General features: G+C 41.4%; 2 protein-coding genes and 1 pseudogene across 2 annotated transcripts; 2 read left to right on the forward strand and 1 right to left on the reverse strand.

Annotated features, from left to right (window-relative positions):
- The first annotated feature begins 242 nt into the window (after window positions 1–242).
- tal1 (T-cell acute lymphocytic leukemia 1) lies at window positions 243–5,536 on the forward strand. The gene is given in 8 exon segments (XM_034226178.1): window positions 243–421; window positions 1,661–1,796; window positions 1,798–2,210; window positions 2,565–2,653; window positions 3,555–3,646; window positions 3,648–3,764; window positions 3,766–3,823; window positions 3,826–5,536. Coding segments are annotated over 8 exon segments (1,224 nt in total). The 5' UTR covers window positions 243–362; the 3' UTR covers window positions 4,086–5,536.
- A 7,033-nt stretch (window positions 5,537–12,569) lies between these two features.
- On the reverse strand, window positions 12,570–14,985 carry LOC117552587 (annotated as a pseudogene).
- A 1,959-nt stretch (window positions 14,986–16,944) lies between these two features.
- On the forward strand, window positions 16,945–26,399 carry LOC117552583 (protein phosphatase 1L-like). The gene is given in 9 exon segments (XM_034226168.1): window positions 16,945–17,517; window positions 17,519–17,683; window positions 17,685–17,843; window positions 22,034–22,204; window positions 23,608–23,679; window positions 23,681–23,774; window positions 24,068–24,123; window positions 24,125–24,262; window positions 24,264–26,399. Coding segments are annotated over 9 exon segments (1,095 nt in total). The 5' UTR covers window positions 16,945–17,442; the 3' UTR covers window positions 24,429–26,399.
- Window positions 26,400–26,867: the final 468 nt, after the last annotated feature.

Here is a 26,867-nt window from a genome sequence, read left to right on the forward strand (position 1 = left end):
GGGAATGAAGAGGCCGCTGCCGTGCGCTTATCTCACTCGGCCACATTGCGGCCTGTGTTCCGCTCCCCATACTGAGGGAGCGCGCTGGATGCTGCGAGGAATACTCAGCCACCACACCACACACACACACACACACACACACACACACACACACACACACACCACACACACACACCACACACACACACACACACACACACACACACACACACACACACACACACACACCACACACACACACACACACACACACACACACACACACACACACACACACACACACACACACACACACACACGCACACACACACACACACACTGCTCCAGCACTGGTGGAAAAAAAAGAAAAACCTCAGACATGGATGACCCACTCACAAAATGGCTCCACTTACACAGTAACATCAACAACACGGCTAGAACGGTAAGTGCAAAAAATACACCTCTGTATTTAAACCAGGTTATTCGTTGTTCCCTACGGCTATAATTTGATGGTTATCGTCGGAATTTATCGATGTTATATTCGGAATATTTAGCCTACATTTTCTGCTATTGTCCGATCGTATGTTGGAGACTGTAGCTACGGGATGTAGGCTAATAACGGATGCGAGGCCTATTGGAGAATTCCCAGAAATAAAAGTGCGCTTTTTGTAGCGGTCTGTTGTTCGTTTCCAGTATTATTTCCCACATCTTTATATTTTTAATTAGCCATTAAAACAATTTACACTGTTGTTTAGTGTAATCAATCTGACACGCTTTTGCGGCTTTACAACAACAACAACAGCATTATGGCCTATTGCTATAATGACATATAACACCACCGACTCTGACATGTGTAGCTATAGAAAACGATCAAGTTGAAGTATTTTTGAAGGTTATCTGTGGATTGCTGAAAACCAAAAAGGTGGGATTTGATATCGACGAGGAATGGACACCGAGCTCTATTCGTGGTCCTGGCATGTAGGTTGTCATTAAGACGAGAAGTTCACCTTAAAATAAAGAACAACCGTAATTAGCTTTTCATATTAGACTTTACGCAGGGCTCAAACCTTGGTTTATAGGCTACATTAAGGTATTATCTTAACGAGTAAGAGCCAACAATTAGAGATGAATAGATACATCAAAAACATGCACTACAGAAACAACAAATAACAAATGTAGCCTATTTAAAATAAAGTACACGGGCTCCACATCTATGATAAAATGTTTGACTGGTGACATTTCACAATGAGCCTATAAGGAATGTTTCACATCGCAACATATTTAGAGAACAGAAATCTCTCGAATCTTCATAGCTTACACATAATATAATACTCGAGAATTAATAATAAAAAACTCTTTTTTTTTAATTTGAGTTGCAATCGGCCTTTTCTTTTTTTATTATTACTTTGACCTTTTTTAAGTGTTGAACATAGTGTGGTAGGCCTAATTACGAGACATTGTACAAGGCTTACATAATATTGATTTTCTTTCTTAATTGTTTTGTTCGTTATGTAAAGTCTGCAATTCGAATAATGATGGTAATAAAAACATTAAAATAAACGCCAATAATACAAATGAAAATAATTAATTCCTATAGGCTTTTAGTAAGCCTGGTTATATATTTGGTATATTAAGACTGAACCACTGTGTCAATAACTTAATGGAGGACAATCTTATTTAGGACGTAGTGGACTCGAGCGAGTGGTGACGGTAACAAATGATGGAAAAAACGGCAGCCGGAGCTTCGTCCTGGAAGTCCTGATGCAGTGTCCGGACCTGGAAAACGGGAGGAGGACTCCTCCATCATCTCCAGAATAAAACGGGTGCAAGGAGGAAGAGGAGCCGAGGAGGGAGGAGGGGGAGAAAGAGAGGGGAGGGAACCTGAAGGGGGCTGAAGAGACGGATGACGTTCCTCTGCAGAACTCGAGCAACGGGAACAGCATCAGCATCATTATCAACGGCGTTGCCAAGGAAACTGCCTCTCACAACGCCCTTGACCTGAAAAGGGAAGTGCCGGTGATCGAGCTCTCCAGGAGGGACGCTATAAAAGCGCTGGAGTTTAGGACTGAGAGCCATTTGGTGCCGATCACGGAACTTCGCAGACCTCCACCGCTGCCGCTGCCGCAACGAGACGACGCTCGAATGGTCCAAACTGAGCCCAAACGCGTTTTCCTGTCCCGGCCCCGGGCGATGCTCTACAACCTGGCGCAGCCTCTCGCCGCCATCAACAGGTAAAGGTTGAGACAGAAAATGAAAAATAGGCTAATTTAGTTTCATGAATGCACATTTCTATTCGATCCTTGTGAGGGCACCATGACTGGCCTATTGCAGTCCTATGGCCCTGCAGGAATAGGCTTTTAAAGTGAAAATATGCTTATGTGTACATTATATTGACATTTCTTCATCATTAATGACAGAAATAATAATCCCATACATGGGTGTACGTGTTTCTGAGAGTGCATGTGTGCCCCCTGGTGCAAGGAGTGGGGGTTGTTGAGGATTAAATGCAATGATGAATATAATGTACATTCATGTTTTGTTCACATACATTTTGACTTTTTTTTGTCTGCTTTCTGTTGCTGTAGTCTTGGAGGGAGACGGAGCAGTACAGCATGTACCCCAGCAACAGGGTTAAAGCGGCGCCCGGCGCCCTATGAGGTTGAACTCGACGAGGGTAAGCACATTTTTTAGATCTTTATAAGTATGGTAAAATGGACTTTGCTGTGTCCAAGTCTCCTATATCCCTTCTTCATCCCCCATTGTCATTCATCCACTGACATTGATCTATACTGTAACTAATCTGAGTGTTGTAGAAGGTGCCTGCCACTAAATAAGCGTTTAACCAGGAGAAATAAATCCATAAAACCATAATTCATGACATAAATGAATGCTGTTAATCTTAATGTCAAATACATGTACCTGCATGCCATCAAAGGAAGCTATTTTCAGGCGGATTTGGAGTTTATTTCATTTGAAATATCCTTTCCATCGCTGCCCACTCACTGCCACATACAGGGGTGGAGGATGGGGGTGCTGCTGCCTCCATGCAAGGTTTTTACTGCAGAGTGGGCTGAAGGATTAAGATAGACTGGGTGTGTTCCAAGGGTGACAATAGCCTGAAAGACACAATTGTAGAGGGCGGGAGGATGTGACTATACCTGCAATTATGTATTTTATCATACCAAAATAAGTTCAAAGTACATCGAAATTGAATATGGAGGACAAAGTCTACACAACACACTTTACCGGGGTTTGACACACAAAGCCAAACGGCATACGGCACATTGCATATTATACTTTTTTTTGCAAAGATATAGCTACTTTCCATCACCTTCTAATTCGTAGGGATGACAATTTTGTAGCTTATTTTTAAGACAAAAACATTTTTTCTCAAAACTTAGGTGAATCTGTTTTCCTGCGACTACTTCTTCCATTTTTCTTATTGCCCTTATATTGCTTTGGCCTTTACACACAGTATTATCTGTTTTATGTGTGTTATGTTTTCAATGCCTTTCTTTTCCTCTCTTTTTTTAATTCTCTATGTCTGTCTCTTTTTCCAATGCTTTCTCTGTTAGCTGGCCAGCCAAAGATTGTACGTCGTATCTTCACTAACAGCCGTGAACGTTGGCGGCAGCAGAACGTAAATGGGGCATTCTCAGAGCTTCGCAAAACTCATCCCAACTCACCCTCCAGACAAGAAGCTGAGCAAGAATGAGATCCTGCGGCTTGCTATGAAGTACATCAGCTTCCTCTCCAACCTCCTGGACGACCAGGACGGAGGGAGAAAATGTTGGCAGCACAACTGATGGAGAAACAGGGCTGCTGGTTGGGGTCGGGATACTTGAAGGGGGCCTCAGGGGGTTCCACATCAGGACACGGTGGTGAGCTTGGCAAGGGACGATCTTCTGGAGACAATGTCACCAGGCTCTAGCTGTGGAAGTCTGCCTGATGGCGATGCCGAGGGAAGTCCTGAGAGCTATATGGAGGACCAGGACTCGCCTCCAGCTCCAAGGACTCTATCGGCTTCTCGTGGGCCTGCGCTGCATCTAGCTGCTAGAGATCTGAGGCGCAATGGCCGCCCTTCAGATGGCTCTAGTCGCCGATGATGCTTATTCCAAAAGAAAACAGAATACAACACCTGAGACTGAAATAACAGGGACTAAGAAAGAGGTGCATATGCTCAGGACCCGATAGCTTTGAGTTGTCAGTGTAGGAAAGAGAATCAAGTGCCACGTTAGGGAGAAAGTGGAACACATCCCGTCTCAATACTATCCGAGGCAGCATTGATGTTTTTATTGGTGATCGGTTGAATTTGATCAAAGAAAGACTTGTAAATTCTGCATGTCTCATGTCTTCGACCGACTTGCTGATTATGACTCTGTGTTTTGAAAGTCCAATAAAGGATATTCTAAAATAAACAAAAAAACAAAAAAGAAGAACAAACAAACAAAACTAACCAAACAGAAGATCAGCTAAGAAACACTTATATATAATATATTTTATGTGTTGTATTGAAGTTTGGAACAATGCTTCACGAACGATACTATTGATTACAATATGGTGTGGACAGGTAAATAGCTCTAAAACATCAATGAATAAACCTCATTCATGCCCAACAAATTGAATGTGTTGGAATAAGACAGAAAAGTAAGTTTGTCTCAGTTTTAGGCCGTAAATGAACAGTCTGGACTTTATTGTACCCATGCAGTAACGTATGTATTGTAAATAGCATTATATTTCCACTGCACAATGTAACAACGGTGAGTGGAGGTTCAATTCATGTGGTTTAAGATGTACCGTAGTGTGTTTGTCAATGGGTTTACTAGCAAAATGGTCTTTTGGGAGACATGAAGCGGGGAAGGGAAAGAGGAGAGAAACTCAAAATGTAAAGCAAGCAACTGCACGTAGTACATCAAATGTGGTACCCTTTATTTCTGTTACACTTTGGTGAGGAGAAAATGACACCAAATACGGCGACAGACAGTTAAACATTTTCACTGCCGGGTTGAATATATCTATTTGAATTTGCGGAGGTACCAAGACATGCAGTGTTTCTTAAAGTGTACAAAATATGAGTCCTAACATCATGAAATGACTCATGCAGTGCTTTTGATATGAATGTTTCAGTGTTTTTTTAACTGTTATGCAGTTGTAGTTTAGTAAGGTACACAAACAAATCCCTTCATTGTCGCATTTCACATACAGTCACATGCAGAGACGCACACAACCACACACACACGCACATGCACGCACATACACCACACACAGTGTTAATATCATAACCAACACCAGCAGTTTTGGATTAATACAGTTAGGTATTGCTCACTGTGTTGGTTATTCTGCTTTTTTAGCAGGACCTAGTAGCCTATATTGGTACCTTGGTAACTATGGTATTTTATGAATTGCAGTAAAGGGACATTGTGCGTTTGGTTATGAAATATTTGTTGTATGATAGCTGTATCTATAAATATATCCAATGTTAAATCGATGAATTTTATATAAAACCCCTGAATAAAACATGCAGAGGAGCCTGCACAAAGCCTTGTATTTGATGTCACTTGAGCATGTTGTCGGTATTATTAATTAAATCAGTTTAATTCAATTAATGTCATTTAATACAATTAATTTAAAGCAAGTTTAGTTAAATGTAATTCTATTAAATGTCTTGACTGTACAAATAACTGGACATATAGGGGCCTGTTTTTACTATTTACTATTTTACACTTGTGATTGCATTACCTAATTGTCAAATTCCTATAGGGCATCATTGGCATTGCATACCTTGCAGCGTTTCACATCCTTTAGAAAGTGCATAGTTAAACCACAACCGCCTCTCGAAACTCCCCCAATGGAGGCTGGAATCCTCACTTCCTCTCAACAAGTGACGACTTCCTGCTGAGGTTAACGTGGCTCCGTGACCTGCAGGATATCCTGCCATTGTGAAAGTGGTTTTGAAAGCCTATGCTGCACTCGTTTGCATGCCGTTGTGTCTGTCCACATTGTGAAACAGCTCAGGACTCACATTCCCTGAAAGTTATTCACTTAAGCAGTCGAAAAAGTTAGGTTTACCAACCTGCGGCCATTAAAAAAGGAATTAGCTTTTGTAGCTCTGCCACATAATTTCTACTTTTCTGAAGTCTTCTTCCCTACATTCCATAACTCCACACTGCAGACTTTGCTACCACCGCAACAGCTTCAGCTCTTAGACATTTAGAAGACACTACATTTGCTTCCAGAGAGCATCAGACACATCCAGGTGTTTGGGGACCCCTCCTGCGCTCTGCTTCTGGCACTGCCGGGACGCCTCTGAGGGCCCTCTGGGTAATGCCTGCCAAACATTTACCTGCTTCAACTTTCCTGACTCTCCAGAAACACACAGGCTCACAAAAAGAGAGGAATACAGGAGTGTAAAATGAGGGATTGAACAGCAAAGGGATGAGAGAGGCGTGTGTGTGTGTGAGCAGGTTGTGTAAGTGTCTATGTGCTTGCTCGGAATAGTATATTGTGTATGTTTGTGTAGTGTGGTGTGGCTGTGTGTAGTGTGTGTGTGTGTGTGTGTGTGTGTGTGTGTGGTGTGTGTGTGTGTGTGTGTGTGAGTGTGTGTGTGTGGTGTGTGTGTGTGTGTGTGTGTGTGTGGTGTGTGTAAGAGAGAGGGAGCAGGCGTTGGTGTGTGTTTATCAGCTCAGTGCAGATGGGTGGCAGAGTGGCTCTTGCAGCCCAAATGATTCAGTATGCTAATGAGTTGTTATCTGTGGTGCTGCATGGAACAATATACTGTCTTTCTCACAGTGGGAATCCAGCCTGCTGGGAGCAGATTACACTGCAACACACCCGTCCAAGGTATTTATTTATATTTTCACACAGAGTAGTAGAAAAATACATAAATGCACACACATCACACATACACAGATAGGCCTATAAACAAACAAGCAAAATGACATTTTAACGCGCACACACACACACAATCATATAAGCATACAAGCATGCACACACACACACATACGCACGCACACACACACACCACACACACACACACACACACACACCCACACCCCACACCACACACACACACACCCACACCACACACACCCACAACACAACACACACACACACAACACTACCAACAACATCATAAATATGGTGGAAATTTGAGGTAAATGTATGGAGATGCCGATTCTAGCCTTTCCTTTTAACGAGTTTGAATGTTATGTTTCTGTTCCGAAGCCTTCATAAATTATTACATATTTTCATAAATGAAGGACCAATCCCAAACCACGCCTTACAACCCTACCCCTACACAGTCACTACCCCTCCGTTTGCGCGTTCGCGCACAGGGTCCGCCACAGTGCTGTTCCAAACCAACGAGTGTGGAGCGGGTGGAGGGGGGGAGTGGGTTATCAAGCCATTCAAACAGCGAGGCTACATCGGTGCTGACTGGAGACCGGTCTCTACTTGACCGGTCTCAACGCTGTTGTGTGTCCGTCAGGAAACACCGCTGTTTACAAGTAGTTCCAGCAAACATCCACTGATAAATTGCGATGTTAACACCTCAACCTCATGTTTTTTAAACTTAGGATCGTTTAGTCTAGAAAAAGGTAAATGCGTGCATTTTATTATAAAGTGTGTGTATATTTAAAGACTGTTGCACAAACTAAGAAGCTTATAAAAATCAGGTTTAAAACTAAAAGAGCTTTACAAAAAAGTAACACAATTAAAAGATGTTTGGAGTTTTATTTTAGTTATTAATTTAAAAATGTTGTCTAAGAGATGCTGATTTGAAACCGTTGTTATGTTACGGCATTTCCTGTTTCTGCCGGAGAGAGGCGAGTTTGTCCCAAAGCTTGCCGCTGTATTTACTCCCTCCATCCGGGGCAGATCTAGAAAAATATTCATGGGGTGGCAAGAGGGTTTGCAGGAGGATTTTGAGCGGTTGGCATCCCCTGGCAGAAGTATATGCTGATTTAAATCGCAGTCATATCAATCTATCTTAACTTGGAAAGCCACACTATTTATAGTTTAACTCAATAACATCTGGATACATTATTGTGGCATATCAGTAAGCCTTAAATATAAATAAAGGTGGCAGACATAATTTAATGAATTTTAAACTGAACAATAACTGAATGAGTTTGTTTCACACTTAGACCAGCAGGGTACCAAATATATGCACAGACTGTTGCAATAAGTAGATGAATTAACTGTCTCATCGATGTTGTCTGAATTAATGATAATATTAACAATCATATTATTCCTATCAGCTGTCAATCACTGTTATGATTCACATATTCATTTATTATTGAATAAACTATATTTTTTGGAGGAGTTAATGATGAATGTTCCCCAAGATGCTGCTCACCCTCCTTAATATTTGAAAGACAAATTATCATATATATCAACATTCAAAAGAATCAAAAGAACAGTTCAGCGCCCCACGACTTTACTGCAAACAGTTACAACCTTGACTTTACATCAGAAAAAACAAACATTAAAGAAGTGACTAACTGCATCAATTAGGGTTTAAAAAAACGTGTATACAGCTAAAACATATACATCGCTGCAGTTATTATCCAGTGGAAAGACCTTACCTACTGGCCTAGTTAAATCAAAGTGCACTGGTTACTTTTTTTTTTGGCTGGGCAGTTGTAGTTTTACACACCGTCTTATTTTACTTTATCAGGATTTAAAACTATTTTTGGGGGCAGACCTTAGGGGTAGACCCCCACAAAGAAAACATATATATACACACACATACAAGGTCATCATCTTAACAGTTTGTTTATGCTCATCTGTGAGCAGAGCATCAAGTTGGCATGCCACTGAATGTGGCGATTACCATTTTGAGGCAAAACACCTCACAAACCTATTAAGATCCCAAAGCTTTAGTGCGTTTTGATTCAATGCTGAGTACAGCCAAACTTGACAGTCTCTTCTCTGTAATTGTAGACCGCAAATACCTAATTCCTTCCGTCTACTTGGGTCCGAATCAGACTGTCCGAATGCTTCTCGTTTTTGCACCGTCCTGTTTCAAATAAAATCGCCCGCCAATCATATTTCCACGCTCGCGCCAGGGCCGGGGGGAGGGGCATACTTGCAACACTCCCGATATTCGCGGGAGGACTCCCGATTTCATTGCCCTCTACCAGTTTCCTCCCGGGGTCATATTTCTCCCGCATTTCTCCCGATTTCTGACAAAATCAGATTTACTCAGGACTGTTTCCACTCGGACTTTAATACAGCTACACCATTGTTTGGTTTCCATGGTAGCGCGTTTCCATGGTAGCGCGTCTCTTTAGTAGCGCGCGCAACTGACAGTAGACAGAAGGAATTAGGGTGAGGAAGATAGTCACAGTAAACTGAACAAGAATCGACAACTCTACCCTCTGCTCACTCCTTTCCATGCTACAGGCCGCAAGACAGTGCACTAACAACTACAATAAGCATGTTAATGTTAATCTAATACAGCTCCGGCGATCCACTAGCACCCCCCCCCCCCCCCCCCCCAGGGCCGGCCCTGACCAATTTGCCGCCCTAGGCAAGATTTTAGCTGGCGCCCCCCGCCCCCCCCCAGACTTTTTAAAAAAAATATTGAAGTTAACAGCATCAATCTGGTGCACTTTGAGAGCAACATGAAGAGATCTATGGATACATCTCTCAACACCCATATAAAACAGAACTGTAAACAGATTTTCTTTTTCTTTATGGATATTTTACAAATCACTCCCCTTTCAAACTGTATTCTTGTTTATTAATAACAACTTTTTTGTACTGTCAGTATTTTATACCTGTTTTTCATCTATTCTCTTATTTTTTTTATAACTATAATGATCATATAGAGGTGTGCCTTTACCTCACTGAGCTGAGGTTATCAGAGCCTCTCAGTCTTTCAGGAGAGAGCTCTCTAAAGCTCTCACCCCCGCGGCCCGCTTACAATGTAAATTCCAATGTTAATAAAAGCACACAGAAGCTGTGTATGTTTTTTGGGAGTTTGATTTATTTTAAATGAATACAAATACAAATACAAAATCAATTAAAAACCTATAATTGCACACTAAAACCATTATTTAAAAAAAAAGAACAATTTCACCATAACCTTTTTACTGGGACTGGGGCAGTTCAACTTGATTTGGGGGGGGATGTGCCATAGTTTATGGGCACTGTACGCGTAGTTCTGTTAGTATAAGATAATAAGATGTACTTTGTTGATCCAAAATCAGGAAATTGTGTATATGAAAAAAAAAAAAAAATTATTTTTAATTTCTAACTTTTTTTTTTTTTTTTTTCCGGCGCCCCCTAACGGTTGATGCGCCCTTAGCATTCGCCTATACTGCCTATGCCGAGGGCCGGCCCTGCGACCCCCCCCCCCCCCCCCCGCGGTGGTTTTAAAATGCTCCCAATTTCTGAGGTCTCAAGGTTGGCAAGTATGGGGAGGGGTTACAAGACTTGCGTCTTGTGCTGCATTCACTTGCACTCGGACATTAGGGATTTTCTCTCATAAATGTCCGATGAGGCACAACTTTTATTTCAAAACAGAGATCATAAATGTCCGATGAGGCACAACTTTTATTTCAAAACAGAGATGCCAACTGGGGTGGCAGCTGGGGTGGCAAGTTGCCACCCCATGCCACCCCGGTAGATCCGCCCCTGCCTCCATCTGACAGGAGGGAGCCTCATTGAGCTGAGAGTGTCACTCCACGGAGTTCACTCCGTCACGGAGGGGTAGTGTGTAGGGGTAGGGTGTAGGGCGTGGTTTTGGATTGGGCCTACGTAATGGTTTTGACTTTTTCTCAAGTTTTTTCCTCCAATAAATAAAGTGTATACAGTTGACATGACTCATTAGAAAAAAAAATCATCATACAGTAGTCATTCTAAATGATTAAACCAGTTTGTAATCAATCAAAGCAGTACAAAATGGTTAAGATTAAGTTGTTATCCCGTACAATATTCCCATATTCATCGTGTTCATAATCTTGTTTGGTTTATATTTTTTTACTCAAGTCCAACACACTGTAATTGGAAGAAAAAAAGTGTCACAGTTTTGTTATCTATTCCTTCTTAAAAGACACACATGAATAGAAATACAGGCTATTTTTGATTATGGATATTTGAACTTAACTATAATATTCTTCCCTGCTTTTTTTATGTTACAATATTCCTTATTACAGTAAATCTGATACTGGGAACAATATTGGTGAAATGTACATGTATTCTCCAAACAAATTGGAGTCTTAGGTAGATTTATATTTTTAAAAGAATAAGACATGCATATCTGCTTAAAATTCTATACTGTATTTGCATTTTTAAATGATATGGATTTAGGCCCAGTTTATTGCTGTATTGCACAATAAATGTGTGAGAGCAATGAAGAAGATATTTAGTGAATATATAATTGATTTTGGTAGATAGAAAAAATCACTTAAATGCACATCAAAGGTCGTAATCAATATATGATAAGATATATATATATTCAACATGAACAATTTCAATCTAATAAGGTCAAACCCTGTAAGGTGTATATTTGTTGTGATAGTTCTTATCTAATAACTGCATTTTTCTAATTAAGGCTGGTTTTTGTGTGTGAAATTGTAATAATTAAAACAATACACAATTAAATATATATTTGATCTAAGTAATGCAGTCTCCCTACTGTCTTTTTAACAATCTACATCACAACACACAAGTGTCTCAGTTCCCCCCAGAGAAATAAACCACACGAAATGCAATGTATCTTCCAGATGGATTGCTGTTGTTGAAAGGAAAAGGAGTCATGATCATTTTTAATCTGGAAAGACGGTCCTGACTGTCTAATGAGATATAGCATTTGTAAAAGTCAAAGCTATTTTCATTGTACAGTGGCTACACTAGAGAATAATTTATAGTGCATTCATCTTTCTGCTGCAGAGGGTTATCCTCCGTGATCGCTGCTAAGGCAGCTAATCTGTCATCGTGAGTGTGTCATTGAGGCATTTTTCTTTTTTTTTATACCTATATCCGCTTCTGGGCGATGCTATTATAAATCCATATAAGTCTTTGTGTTCACAAGTCACCCCTGCCTTCAATATTTGCTGATAATTAGGGAAACAAGGGTTTCACTCTTTCTGTACTGTTTGCCCCATAGGCCTAATGAATCCCCTATCACATAACAAACTATTGGTTAAATTCAACAGAAACAGAGCTGGTGGTGAAAGGAAAAGATGCTGCAAGAATGAATATGTTTACCCATCCTGCTGTGTGAGTGCCATCCACGTAAAAGTATGTATATCTCCTTTGTGGTTTTTCCAGTCAACAAACATAAATAACTATTTTTTTGTAAATTTCAAATTTTGTGGGACATTCTTTTTTTCCTTCATTGTCTGCCACCTTTTCATTACTTTCTTTGCATTTTAACAATCTCTCCAATACCTCTTCACAGAACTGGACGCCTACACCCTCTAGTGGAAATCAAATGCAATTATGGATAATTTTCTTCAATTGTTCTCAAATTTGTATTGCCTCACTGACACAGAGCTTATCTATTATAATTGCAATGACTAATGGCTTATAAATTAGCTTCCAGTTTCTGGCTCTAAATAAATAAACTCAAGGGTCATCCATTTCAAATATAGTCATTTTTAATGCATTGTTTCAAAGAAACGGAAGTGTTGCATAAAGCAGTCTAATCAAGCCTCATCCATCTCTAAATATAGCAAGGCAAGCGAAGCATTTATTGTGATTAGTACAAGGGTGTCGAGCAAAATCAGAAGCAGCGGCATTTAGCTGAATCACCATACATTTGACAAAGCAGTGCAATAGGTTGAAGGTTGTGCAGAATCTACAAGCAGTTTCAACTAGGGCTCATTCAAGGTCATAGACGGGCAGTCACAGGTTTTCATTATCAGTGGGTTGTTTTTTGAGTCTGGGTAAAGCAGGAAGCCAGAGAAAAGTGCTGTCATCCTCGTTGCTGGAGTAAACTCCGTTCCAGTCTCTCACAGTCTCCAGCCACACCTGGTCGCCTTTGTTCAGCTGCATCAGAGCCAGGTTGGACGCCTGATCGATGTCCTGGCCGTACAGAGAGTCCCGAGTCCGCAGCTTCCGTATCCCATTGACCACTAGGGCAGCAGCACGCACAGGCCTGTTGCGCACAGTGATGTGGTAACTGAATAAGTACACCCCTGGATAGGTGGCATTGAACTTGTTGATATTCGGGTCCCAGTGCCCCTCCCCATTGTAAAACACCTTATCAAACTTCACAGGCATGGGCCGGGCGGAGGGAAGGACCTGCTGGGGAACAAGCCCACACTGAAGGCGAGCGGATCAGCTCTGCACTCTTACCTGGAGCACCTTTAGGGCCCCGAGGTCCACGCACACACCTTTAACTCCCCTCTCCCCCCTCTGCCTGTCATGCCCCTCCCTCCTGGAGGCCCTGGGTGCCCTCTGGGCACCTGTATCCCCCTTCCCTCCCGGAGGCCCTGGTTCCCCCTCTCTCCCCCTTACACATCAGTTCCATTCAACTCCGTGGGGGGGGGGCCCATCTCACCTCTCATTCCAGGGGGCCCAGGCTCCCCTATATCACCAGGTAACACTCGGGTGTATGTCCTTGTTTCACCTTTCTGACCCTTTTGTCCCAGAGGGTCCGGGGGGACCTGCAGGCCCCTCTCGCCCGGCGCTTGCCCTTGGTCCCATTCAGGCCGGGCTCTCCCCTTTCTCCAGGGTCCCCTTTCAGACCGATGAAGCCACGTTCACCTTTCTCTCCTCTGGGCCAGGATCATCTATAGTGTGTACAGAGGTAACATGCAAATAGGAAGACATGATTCAAACAATCTCATAATTTAAGATTTGGCATACCTTTAAAGGGGGGCATGTATATACATTTTAATCTAATCTGATTAATTATGGACACAAAAATATATATGATTTAAAACAGCGATTTTCAAAGTCTGATACTGTTGGCTTCCCCTCAGACGCATTTTTTCTTTTGACATTGTCTTTAAACTAATGCCATATTTTTTTCCATTCACTAGTCTACTGCTAATAATTGATTTTTAGAGCCCTAAAAGCAAGTCTCCCCCCTTTGAAAATCTATAATCTATTATTTATAAAAGTTTTACTAATACAGACCTCTCTCTCTTGGTTTTTCCGAGGTCCCAGGGGCACCAGGAAGACCCATCGGCCCTTGATCACCTTTTTCACCTGTGGTAGGTTTGATAAATAAAGCGTAGAAAATGATATCCACAGAGTACTTAAACAGGCCAGGGTTTTTTGCAGAAAAAGGAAAGAGGGATAGATAGATAGAAACGGAGAGACATTCAAAATCTCTCCTGAAACCCCGTTATACCTATGTCACCATTGAGTCCGTTGCCCGCCAGGAAGACCTGCCAGTCCTGGGGGCCCTCTGGTCCCGGTTTCTCCTCTCTCTCCTGGTAACCCTGGGAGGGAAAAAAAAGATAAGAGCATAAACAGGAAAAACATTTGACCTCCAAAAGGTACTTAACTACCTGAAAATAACAATCAAACTTACCTACAGGAGGGGGGCCCCCCTTTCTCCTCCTTGGCGGTCCCGGGTGGCCCTGTTTCATCATCACCTATGGGCCCTGCGGGGCCCTCGCTCTGGTGGACAGCACTCCACAGACGTTTGAAGAAGCATTCATTATAATCAAGTGGTATAGTTCCACAAGAGCTGTTCCCGGGGGGTGCTATATGGCGTCGGTGTGGAAACTCAGTGGAGAAAGTGTCGCTGGAGAAAGGTGGTGCTGCTCTGTGGGAGGGGACACAGAGTAAGAGTCCATTGTCACCTCAGTTTGTCTCATCGTTGTGGTGCGCTGCGGGGAGGAGACGGGTGTTGTGGTGGTGGTCCGTCTGAATCGTCCACCTCCACCACCTCCGCTCCCAGCTCGAGGGGGCTTCCTGGTGGTTCTGAGGTTTAGGCCGGCGGTGTGGTTCTGGTACTGAAGGTCATCCCGGCCATCAGTAACCACAAGGAGAGTGGTCAGGAATACGAGGCGAACAGAAAACATACTGAAGGACTGTAGTTAATCTGTAAGGAAATTGGGTGGAGATTTGAAGAATAGACACAACTGATTTCTTCCTATAGCACTAGTGTGTTTGCGATGTATAATAAAGCAACAAATGCATCTTACCTTCTGATGTAAATGGTGTTGGACTTTTCACTCCATCCCCTCCAACTTCTGATTGGTTGTAGGCTGCCTCTTTTCCTTATATATTGCCCCAGTAGCCCAGAGAGAGAACAAGGGACAGCACATGGGGGGTTATTAGGAGGTAGATGGGCTGGTAAGAACAGATTACATGACTCCTGAGGGATGTGAAATAAAGCAGGTTTTATACAAGGCAAGACTTTATTCTTTGTGATATGGGATATGAATCCAGGGGACCATGAGCGCACACAATGTTAAAGTGTTGTTCACACACATGCTTGCTTTGTACACAAACAGCAGGTTACACACAAAGATGCACATTTGCTGAACACGTGTACATAAGCATACAGGATAGACACACAAACTCACACATTGTTGGTAATGAATAGTAAATCATATGAGAGTTGCCGGGTGCAACACCTTGCAGTGATCACACCATTTGGCAGGCACCTCAAAGCAAGAACATTGATCACCATACACCCAGAGGGAGAGGGATCAATGTCCCAAAACAGGCGGCGTGGCAACATTGATCTAACCGTTCACTTCCTTGATCAAACCAACCCAAAGAGCCCAGTAAACCTAGTAAACCTATGGAACCTGGCCCCACTGAACTAAGCTTTACATGTCTCCGAAAGGGTGTAGGATTTAGTTTCAAACCAGTGAAATTAACTCTGAATGATTTAGTTGTGTAGGCTCCACACAAGATGACATGATACAGAATGTGGCAAAAATAATGGATTATCAACTCAACAGAACAAAAGGGCAGACAAGGTCACTACAAATATATCCTGACATATTAAGTTCGTACATTGCTTTATAATGACACATTTTAATATGTTAACTAAACTAAAACTATACATAGGTTTAATCATCTTCCTCCTCAAGTCTCTAATTGCTTTTGAAAAAATCACATCATTCAAATGTTAACCTCATATTGGCTCCCATTGTTCTAACAAGAGTATGATTGTTGCACCCTTATTTAAAATCGAATAGATATGATACAGGATTATTTTGTCAGGTTATTCTACAAAAATCTTGTCAAACACCATGTTCACAATTGACACTATTACATTAATTGTTTATATTGACTGTTGCACATTTCAAAACAGAAAAAAATACGTTTTAATTTATAAGGCTTGGTTAAAATCGTTAAATTGGTGTGTGTGTGTGTGTGTGTGTGTGTGTGTGTCTGACTTGCTTTGTCCTGGTTTTTGATAGGACTGTCAGAGGTGTATCACTCCAAAAAGGTCACTAGGGGGGCGATGTTGCCCCCAGTCAATGTAATGACTACTGAAACAACATCTGAACAAAGGCCTAATTTCACACACTTATTATTGCATCATGTCATTTACGTGTATTTAATTGTGGTTTTACACGTATTTAGCTACTTTACAAATGTGTATTTATATGTCTATATGTGGTTTCTATTCTATTTTAGGCCTAGTTAATATTGCATTGATTCATGTCCAGTTGCTCATAACAAGTTAGCAGGGGCATGCATGTTCCGGGGTGAATGGGATATGAGATAATATGAGTGTGGAAATGTATGTAGATGAATACAATATGATGTTTGTACTACATGACATCATGATTTCATTCCGCAGTTTGTCCATTGTATGAGCTTGCAGCTGCGCACTTTCCTGTCAACGACCGACTGCACAAGAATGAGGCCGTCATGTTGGTCATCAGTAATCTTTACCACGGTCACCGGAAATCCACTGTCCGCTATATACTTTCAAAATAAAGCCCTGACTTTAAAAAAAACGCCCCCTTGTCCACCCGCGTGGGCTTCTATAAATGCTTTCATTTTATTAAGACTAAGCACAGTCGACTTCCGGTGTTATCCTTACTCACCCTTTGTGGATTGACACATTGCAAGCATGGAGGTGTGTGTGTGAGAAACATCTAATGTTGATACGGACATTGAACAGACATATATCCGAGAGGAAAACGGGGTTTACGGTGGAAAAGAAGCACGTCGACGACTCTCGCGCCCCCGGTGACTCCCATGTCTATTTCGGGGTGAGTCTCACCCAAAATATCCGTATACCTACAATGGGCTGTGGGGCATTACTCGGAAAATCCACTAGCAGCTGTTAGGTAGCCGAAAGATAGGACCAAGACATCGGACCGAGACAACGGTGGGCCTGTCCGCTTTTGTCCTGCGCTGCTCGGCCCGGTGTCTGACAGGCCTCCGAGGAGCTCTTTAAATGTTTAAATCCAGTCTTCGTCAGATATCGTGGCAGTGAATCGATTTCTTCACAGTCCCTCTGAGCGGATGGAGTGAATTGTGCAAAAGGGGAAGAGAGACAGACCGCCAGTTTGGTTGCGTGTGATGATAGGAGACACAATGACGCTCTTGTCTCTTCTGGGTCGGATCATGCGTTATTTTCTCCTCAGGCCGGAGACCATTGTTCCTGTTGTGCATCAGTCTGGCGCTGTGGAGTTACTTCTTCCACACGGACGAGGTGAAAACCATCGTCAAGTCCAGCCGGGACGCCGTGAAGATGGTGAAGGGGAAAGTGGCGGAGATGATGCAGAATGACCGGCTGGGAGGCCTCAGTGTCCTGGACGCCAGAGTTCTCCAAAACCTGGGAGTTCAAGAACAACAACGTCGCCGTGTACTCCATACAGGGGAGAAGAGATCACATGGAGGACCGCTTCGAGGTGCTCACCGACATCACCAACAAGAGCCACCCGTCCATATTCGGCATATTTGACGGTCACGGTGGAGAGGTAGGCTGGGGAGGAGAGGTTACACAGGCCAATGGGGTTACACAGGCCAATGAGTTTACACAGGCCAATGAGGTTACACAGGCCAATGAGCTTACACAGGCCAATGTTATCACTATTATCCAATTGTTATCACTGTTATCACTATGCATTAGGACTCATCCAGATACACATACCTGCTGCTACACAAAGAGTTAGCAATCATTTGGATGCAGAAGCAGGTATAGAGACAAGAAGTAATTCAAGTATTAATCTGTGCTTTCCAATAAAACCTATTTATATATGCAAACCTATTTATATATGCAAACATATTCTAGTGTGGGAGATTCAAATCATGATATAAGAGTTAGAAATCAACAATACTGTAGGTAAAACATGGCCATATCTCTGTTCAGCAACATGCCAGGTTCTGTAGAAACTGTTATTACATGGTACACAGACATAACTCCACTTGAATCCCTCACTTTATACTCCCCCCTATTCTCAACAGAACAATTCCCCTCCCGGCTCTCCATCATTGTGTTATTTTGTGTGAAACGATTCCATCCCCTAATGCCAATCAGGGAGGTGTGTGTGTGTGTGTGTTGTGTGTGTGTGTGTGTGTGTGTGTGTGTGTGTGTGTGTGTGTGTGTGTGTGTGTGTGTGTGTGTGATGTGTGTGTGTTGTGGTGTGTGTGTGTGTCGTGTGTGTGTGTGTGTGTAGTGTGTGTGTGTGTGTGTGTGTGTGGTTGTGTGTGTGTGTGTGTGTGTGTGTGTGTGTGTGTGTGTGTGTGTGTGTGTGTGTGTGTGTGTGTGGTGTGTGTGTGTGTGTGTGTGTGTGTGTGTGTGTGTGTGTGTGTGTGTTGTGTGTGTGTGTGTGTGTGTGTGTGTGTGTGTGTGTGTGTGTGTGTGTGTGTGTGTGTGTGTGTGTGTGTGTTGTGTGTGTGTGTGTGTGTGTGTGTGTGTGTGTGTGTGTGTGTGTGTGGTGTGTGTGTGTGTGTGTGTGTGTTGTGTGTGTGTGTGTGTGTGTGTGTGTGTGTGTAGTGTGTGTCTATCTTTCTTCCACTCCCATATGTTTGTCCAGGGTCACCGGTTTCTCAGGGCTGCCTTCAAACCACGTGTCCTGGACGCCATCTGTCACACCACCGCCCCTGCTGTTCCCCAGAGGTTCCAGTTAATTACATATTTCATTAAATTATACTGGTTTACAATTCTGATTAAGAGCACAGACTTCCCACATCGGTAATATATATATTTTTTTACGAATACCACACAATAACAGATCTTTATATTGAAGCAAACTCTTTGGTAACTCAAACCAAAGTGGGAGATGCATAAAGAAGTGCTCATCACAGTTTCCCAGCGGCCTCTTTTTCTGAGCAATCCAAAGGACCAAAGGTCATCAGTTTTACATAATTGATGGAAAAAAACAAGTAAATATAGAGGCTGTAAGATATTCAAACCCCAGAGAAGCAGGGAGTTTTGAGCCCAAATATATTTTTTCCCACGCTACAGGGCCATCATATTATTATTTTTAAATAGCACATTTGAAGCTCTTTGGACAGAGTGTTATAAATGAGCGGTTCATGACATACAGTAGTTAATTAGACAAGCAGGTAAACCATTTCGATAGAAGTACTTCTGTACTATCTTGGCAATTGTTGTTAGCCAAAACACTAATTAATTCAAATGAAGGCTCTGTCCTTCAAACCACCTCGTCTTCTTCTGGTTTACACCACCAAAACATTCCTCCCTTTCTCTGACATGCTGTACATATATTTTGCTGTCATTTGATTAAGAATGCATGGGAATTTCACCTTTAAAAAAAAAAAAGAGTTGCAGTCGGTTTGTGTTCAGAGAGAGAGAGAGTCAACAAGCTGAGAGCAGAGGCTGTTAACCATCAGATCCCTCTTTCTATTCCTGTCCCCAAAACAAATATTTATCTTTCTTGTCTGTCCTCACATCCCTCTTTTTTCCCTCATTTTCACTGCCTCCTGCAATTTTCCCTCCCATTCTTTAGTCACAATTGTATCTGTATTTGTGTATACCGTATGTGTGTTTAAAGCTATACTTGATCTCTCAGTTGTTTCCTTTTAAAAAGGGTTTATACTGCAAAAACAATGGGTCACTCTGAGATTGACCGTGGCTATTATAGAGTCATAAGCGTCAAAACACAGACGGCCTGAGAAACACAAACAGTTAAAATGGAAGCACTTAAGTAAATCAATGGGAGGTGGAAAGTTAAGGGTCTTTTGGGAAAGCTGTTTATCTTCCGACTAACGATGTTGTCGGGAAATATTACATAATGTTTGGATATCCTAGGACATTTCTATACTGTACATTTGTATGCAGTCTCGCCCCAAATGAATAAACACATACCCACACGAACATTACCAATATTAGATGAAGCGAAATCTTGGCCGTCTCTGTGAGTGCAGCGTGTTCTCGCTCTGAAAATATTCAGGACATTTCTCAAACGATTCTTTGTTTGCCCCCCTGTATTTTTATCGTTGCAGTGAGTTATAGCCCAGAATTATAAACGTGTACACAAGCCGCTGCTCCCCTTTTTAACATGATTTACTCAGACTATTCCCTGTTGCAGAATACATTGAAATAGTTTACTGCTTTAAAACTTCTTCACTGCATAATATTTATATATAAACCTCTAGAAGTAAAGATCTCAATAAGTGATATGATTCAGATGAATCAACTTTTAATTAAGCTGGTCCAATATGTTATGTTCTCTCATTAAATCAATCGAGACTGAAATATTTGGGTCATTTATGGAGTCTGTTACTGCTGGCATGTCCAGCTGTTTACGACCAATTTACACTTTATGCTCTTTCCCTGATCGAGTGCTTCTCTCTCCAATTTACTAAATGAATGCGTACACTTGTCCAGAAAAAGGAAAGGGGGGGGAATAGGGACATCACAAATATGGCTACACTGTAGTGATCATAAGTATTCTGTCTTATTTGAATACCAATTACAACAGTGACAAATATTGTCACTGTTGTAATTGGTATTAAAATGTCAGTGTTATGTGCGTACAAATAAAATATAGCAACGTTTTAGCCGTTTTTGTTTGTACAGATTTTGGTAGGTATTTTACCAAAACTAAAATGCATGATCACATTTATTAAACAGGGTTAGTAATGAAGGTTATAAAATGTCAAATAAAACTCAACCTGAATGAAGGTATCATACTGTTAAACTGTTATACGGCGTAACAGTGAAGCATGTAGATCGAATGGCCCCAAAGTGCCCTAATATCCACAGGAAACAGCAGCCATGAAATACTGTATGTCATGTGTTAACCAGGATATTTGATGGTATAGCATTTTCCATTTTTAGATTTGATTCCACTGCATTAGCATAATGGGAATCTTGGCAGAGAAAATGAGTGAGGGCAGGAGGAGCAGGGCAAGTGTGCTGGAAGATGAGGACAGTGTTCAATAATTCAGCATAGAGCACCTGCTGTAGGAAACGGAAAAAACCCTCTGACCGTATTACCTGACAACAACAGGGGCAGAAATCTAAATAGTAACAACTTTACAACCATATTTATTCTATCTTAGTGGCATACCAAACTAAGAAGAATCCGAACATGTTTATGAATAAGAACAGGTAATTCTTGGCTTCTTTATTAAAAAAGAAGAAGAAAAAATAACTGTTTTTTTAAAGCCTTGTTTTTGGGGCAGCAAAACAAGCTTCAACACAGCATTTTTATTCATGCCTACAAATATAGATGAGGGTCTTTACAAAGCTAATATAGTTGAAATGTCCTAATGAAGAGTTGCCTATGTACACATCCAGAATGACTGCAGTAGTGGTGTTTTTGTCATTTAAAATGAGTCAGTAAACTCTCCTTTAGGCTCAGTTTTAGTCTCCTCCCGCCTCTGAAATATTTGCTCCTAAAGGCTCCCTGTTTGGAGCTGGGCAGGTAGAGTACAGAGCTTTTATCAGAGTTTTTTATGCCGAAAACAACTGTCTGCTGCGGCTGTAAACACTGCAGACGAGAGTGAACAGTAAAGTCATGGACTGAAAAGTCAGATAAATGAGCTTAAAGGCTTTTAACCTTTTGTAAGGCGTGGTAACTACAGAGTCCAGAGAGCTGAACTTCTAAACTAATTCGTAATCCTCAACCCCACTTTTACTTATCCACTTGCCACTCTCTAACCCTCCCTGTGTCTTCCCTTTTCCCTCCTCTCCCAGGCTGCAGCTGACTACGTGAAGGCCCACCTGCCAGACTCCCTGAAGCAGCAGCTACAGGCCTTTGAGAGAGAGAAGAGAGAGAGCACTCTCTCTCACAGCAGCATCCTCGAGCAGCGCATCCTGAGTGTGGATCGAGAGATGCTGGACAAGCTCTCTGCCAACCACGATGAGCAGGTCAGGGGGGGGGGGGAGAGTGGTGGGAGTTTATACTGTAGACCTGTGTGTGTGAGAGAAGATGGGAAGAGTTGGAAAAACTGACTTGAAATATTTGTGGGAAAGCTGGTGATGACCTTTTTGGAAATTTAAAATAAGCAGATCAAAACATTCGAGAAAACTACACCCTAAAAGCGCACTCGAGTTTTTGTGCCTTGATATGTAGAGCAGGGGTGCCCAACCTTTTTTGAACCGAGAGCTACTTTTAAAGTTGCCAGTCTGCCGAGATCTACCAGTCCAAATAGATAGGCGTAGCCATTACTGACAGCCTACTACCAGGTAAATACACACTTCTACTTGTATAAAACTGACCTTTGTACGATGAATACTTCATAAAATACTGCAGATCCTTTATCTTACCTCTTTCTAATCTACATCTACGTGTAATAGTGCCCACTCACTGCCCACCAGCCACCGCCCCGACACATGGGGTCACGCCGGCCAATCACAAAGCTTTGATGCGTTCAAGTGCATTATTCTGGCACAGGACGATTATGTTATAGGCCATTAACGATAAAACAGAATATTGTTGTTCTATTTTTAGACACATCCCGCGATCGACTGGTTGGGCACCCCCTGATGTAGAGTGATGTAATTTAATCTCAAACAGTTGCAGTAAATATTGTACACCACAGCTTATATCAAAGCAGTACAAATGTACTTCTCAAAAACCCTCAGCATTCACCCTCTCGGCCTCTCACAGGACAAAATGTGTCACGGCACATCGTCTATTTGACAAAATCTCACAATTTCCTGTTCAATATCCTGTCAGCTCAATGCATCTCAAGTGACTTTTACCTTTGGGCAAGTTTCCTATTTACAATCCACTTGTAATACTGAGAACAGTGAGACTGCGGTGTTTTAACATTATGCTGCAGTTACATTATGCTGGAGATGATAGCCATGCTCTGATGAAAAAAATCAGAGCTACAGTCCAGATTAATTAGGCGCTTTTGTTGGATACATCTAGTCAAGGAAACGGCCTATTGTTTTTCATTTGTTTGATGACAGTTTGGCAATCTGTCAATTCAGCATATTAAAGCCACAATTGATTTCTCTTATATGTATCTGTTTCTATTCATTATGCTTGTTTGTATGCAAATGAGTCAGTCCTGGTTCACAATACTTTGACCATGCTGTCAAACTAACAGTGTTATTCTTAAAAGAAACACGATTCAGTGTGGCATAGCTTATTTCTCCTCCCAAATGTTTTCAGAATATAAATGTGGTCTACCCTCATACTCCCCGCTGTTCGACATTCACATGACACCAGATTTGATTCATAGTTATTGCAGAGTGTTTTTAAAACTGTTTATTGGACTGTCTTCTCAATTTGATGTCTATCTCATCCTATCTGCCATGCAGGAACAACTTGTCTCGTAGCGCTGCTGTCAGACAGAGAACTCATCGTGGCAAACGTTGGAGACTCTCGTGGGTGTGTTGTGTGACAAAGATGGGAACGCTGTTGCACTTTCACATGACCACAAGCCGTACCAGCTTAAAGAGCGCAAGAGGATCAAGAGAGCAGGTACATTACAAAAATAAAAACCCTGCTTGAACTGGCACATAGTGAATTAACCTGCACTGCACTCTCATGTTTAGGGCCTTTGGTTGCCATCTGTTGGTCTATTTAGGAAAAGCATTGTGGTAAACAAAGATCAAGGTCAGATTTAGATTAATTAGATGCCTAAGCTTTATGATTAAGGATTTAAAAGTCAGCTTCGATTTAGTATTTATAAACCTAAATCTCCTGCCACACTTACTCTTTATTTGGTACATCATCATTAATATGTTCATAAATATTGTATTTCCTACCTCCAGGTGGTTTTATCAGTTTTAATGGCTCGTGGAGAGTCCAGGGAATCCTGGCAATGTCCCCGCTCTCTGGGGGACTACCCACTGAAGAACCTGAACGTAATCATCCCCGACCCAGACATCATGACCTTTGACATGGACAAGCTGCAGCCAGAGTTCATGATCCTGGCATCAGACGGCCTGTGGGACGCTTTCAGCAACCGAGGAGGCCGTTCGGTTCGTCCGCGAGCGTCTGGACGAGCCTCACTTCGGCGCCAAGAGCATCGTCCTCCAGTCTTTCTACCGTGGCTGCCCTGACAACATCACCGTCATGGTGGTGAAGTTCAAAAGTAGAGCTGGGGGGAATAATAGTAAGGCAGGGGAGTAGGTATGAGTCAAGTTGAGAGCTTAGAGATCAATGTTTTTCAAATTCCGTTGGATGGAGAAACAAGTTTAATGTCACAGGAGGACTGGAGAAAATATTGGATACAGAGAACAGAACAGTTCACACACATGCAAAAAACACACAGAAAAATAATGTTTTTTTGTAGGTTCTGATAAGGGCATTTAAACACAAGACATATCTGCTGACCTAATGGGGAATACATAAGAAATATGTAATTCAACAGTTGAGATGCATTTACCCAGGCAGACAGCAGGCAGGGGATTTTTCTCTTTACCAGCACCCATTAGACTGTGATTGATTTACTACGGTTTTACTGTACATGAATGGTACCGCTTCACTGTAGGCTTTTAAGTGGAGACTACAATAGTGCCTATTCAAGAGTTACTGTGCAAACACAGGAAGCTACTAAAAAGGTAACTAGTACTGCATTTTGATGTTGTTCCCAAGTAATGTATGCGTCTGTTACATTTCTGAGATTGGAAAATGTTGTAAAATATAAAAAAGACTCCAGTGGAGCCATACCTTTATTTAACTTGATGTGATGCTGCTCCTTAAATCTAACTTTGAGTATCAAGAACTCAATGTAGAAACTGAGAGGAAGATGTTAAACATTTACAGTTTCACCATCTGGCTGAGGTGAGCCTGGAGCAGAGCGGTAGTGGGAAACAAATAGCCTAATATGGATTTAAAAAGCAACGGCCCGGATTGTGTGTGAACAAGTCTGACCAATCACAATACTAGTACTGTTCTGTGGGTTGAATTTCTTTAAACCCTCAGGTGCTAACACATCTGTAAGAAGAAAAAGCAGACATTAAAAGCTGTAAATGTTGAAGCAGAAAACTACTGAATGGTGAGATTGAATATGAATGGCAGACACAAGCTCATTGTAAAAACAAAAATGTGATATCCAAAAGTTTCTTTTTTAAGTTATTGGATTTCTTTTTTAAATGCAATTACTAATTCATCAATTATAGATGGAATACGTAAGCAGAACCAGTAATTGGCTTGGAGCTGGAGTTGGCTTCTATATGCCACTTTTTCGTTGAAGGCTGAAAACTCCAAAACTGTAACTCTACTTTTCAATAGAACAGAAGGTTAGTGATACTCAGAAGATAGATTTTGGATAGAGTATTACTTTAACATACAACACATGCACACAGACACACAAACAGTTATGTTAATAAAAAGCACCTTCAGATGTTTATTTTTGGAATGGTAAATGATTGCATATCAGCCAATGTAAACACTGTCTATCCTCAATAATACAAGATGGTTATAATGTATGTAGAACCTGATGTAGTTACTGAACTTCACCTCTTGATACGGCAATTTTATGGAGCTCATGTAAACTGTTCCGTTAAAGTTGTTTTACACCGTCTGTATCGGGGCATGTGCTATGGCTTGTTCATGAACAAAGTACATAGAGTTTGTATCCATGAACACTGGTGGCTGCCTTTGACCTGGGAAATGCACGGAACAGGTGGTGCAACAAACTTCCACATCTCTGCTGCCATCAGAAAAGGACAACCATTTGACACATCATGAACTGTACAGCCAGAATGCTAGTAGCTAGAACTATGATATGCTCCTGAAGCAATACAACATCCTGTTAAGGGAGAATACAGCAAACCATACTTCATTTGCTACCGTTTTATGTTATACTACTGTGTTTATTGACATTTGCGTCCATTAAAAAAAGCCTTTTAACTTAAGTTTACCTAATGCCTTATTTATTGTTGAGTTTTTTTGGTTGTCTTGCTGATCACCAAACGTATATTCGTTTTGTTCTTCTGTACATGAGCAGAAGTTTACAATAAATAACTAATCACTTTAATTGATAAGCAGTCAATTAATCAAACATGTTGAGCTGATGCTCAGAGTGTAAAAAGAGAAGTGTAAATACATCCTGTATGTAAACTCTGTATTAAACAAACTCTTTCATCTTCAATTCAATTCCCTTCTCAGTCTTTATTATCTGATTAAATGCTATGCCAACTCCTTATTTTCAAGGCCCATTTAAAATTAGGTTCTTAACATTACTACAAAGGTTGATTTAAATTAGTTTCCACAACCTGACATTCATGTTGTAATGTATATATTTGTACATTCAGTGTTAGAGTTGTGCCTTGGTCGATCCACCTTTTTTTGTTCTATACATGTGTATAAAAGTTCAGCAATTTTCTATTTGAGAGTATTATTTCATAAACATTTTTATTAAAAAAAATGATGTGGGGTGAAATCTAATAAAAATAAGTAGGCGTACTACTTATCCAGTTTGGTTAATAAATCCTGAATCAATTTGAATTCCCTATGTAAAATGATATTATGGTTATTAAAAAATAGAAGAAGCAGTGAAATAAAAAAAGGTATGTCCTACTTGTCCAGTGTAGTAATACAATTCTGCATTGATTTTGAGTCATG

The sequence above is a fragment of the Gymnodraco acuticeps genome, unplaced genomic scaffold (genome assembly GCF_902827175.1).
Source record: "Gymnodraco acuticeps unplaced genomic scaffold, fGymAcu1.1, whole genome shotgun sequence".
Lineage (NCBI taxonomy): Eukaryota > Metazoa > Chordata > Actinopteri > Perciformes > Bathydraconidae > Gymnodraco > Gymnodraco acuticeps.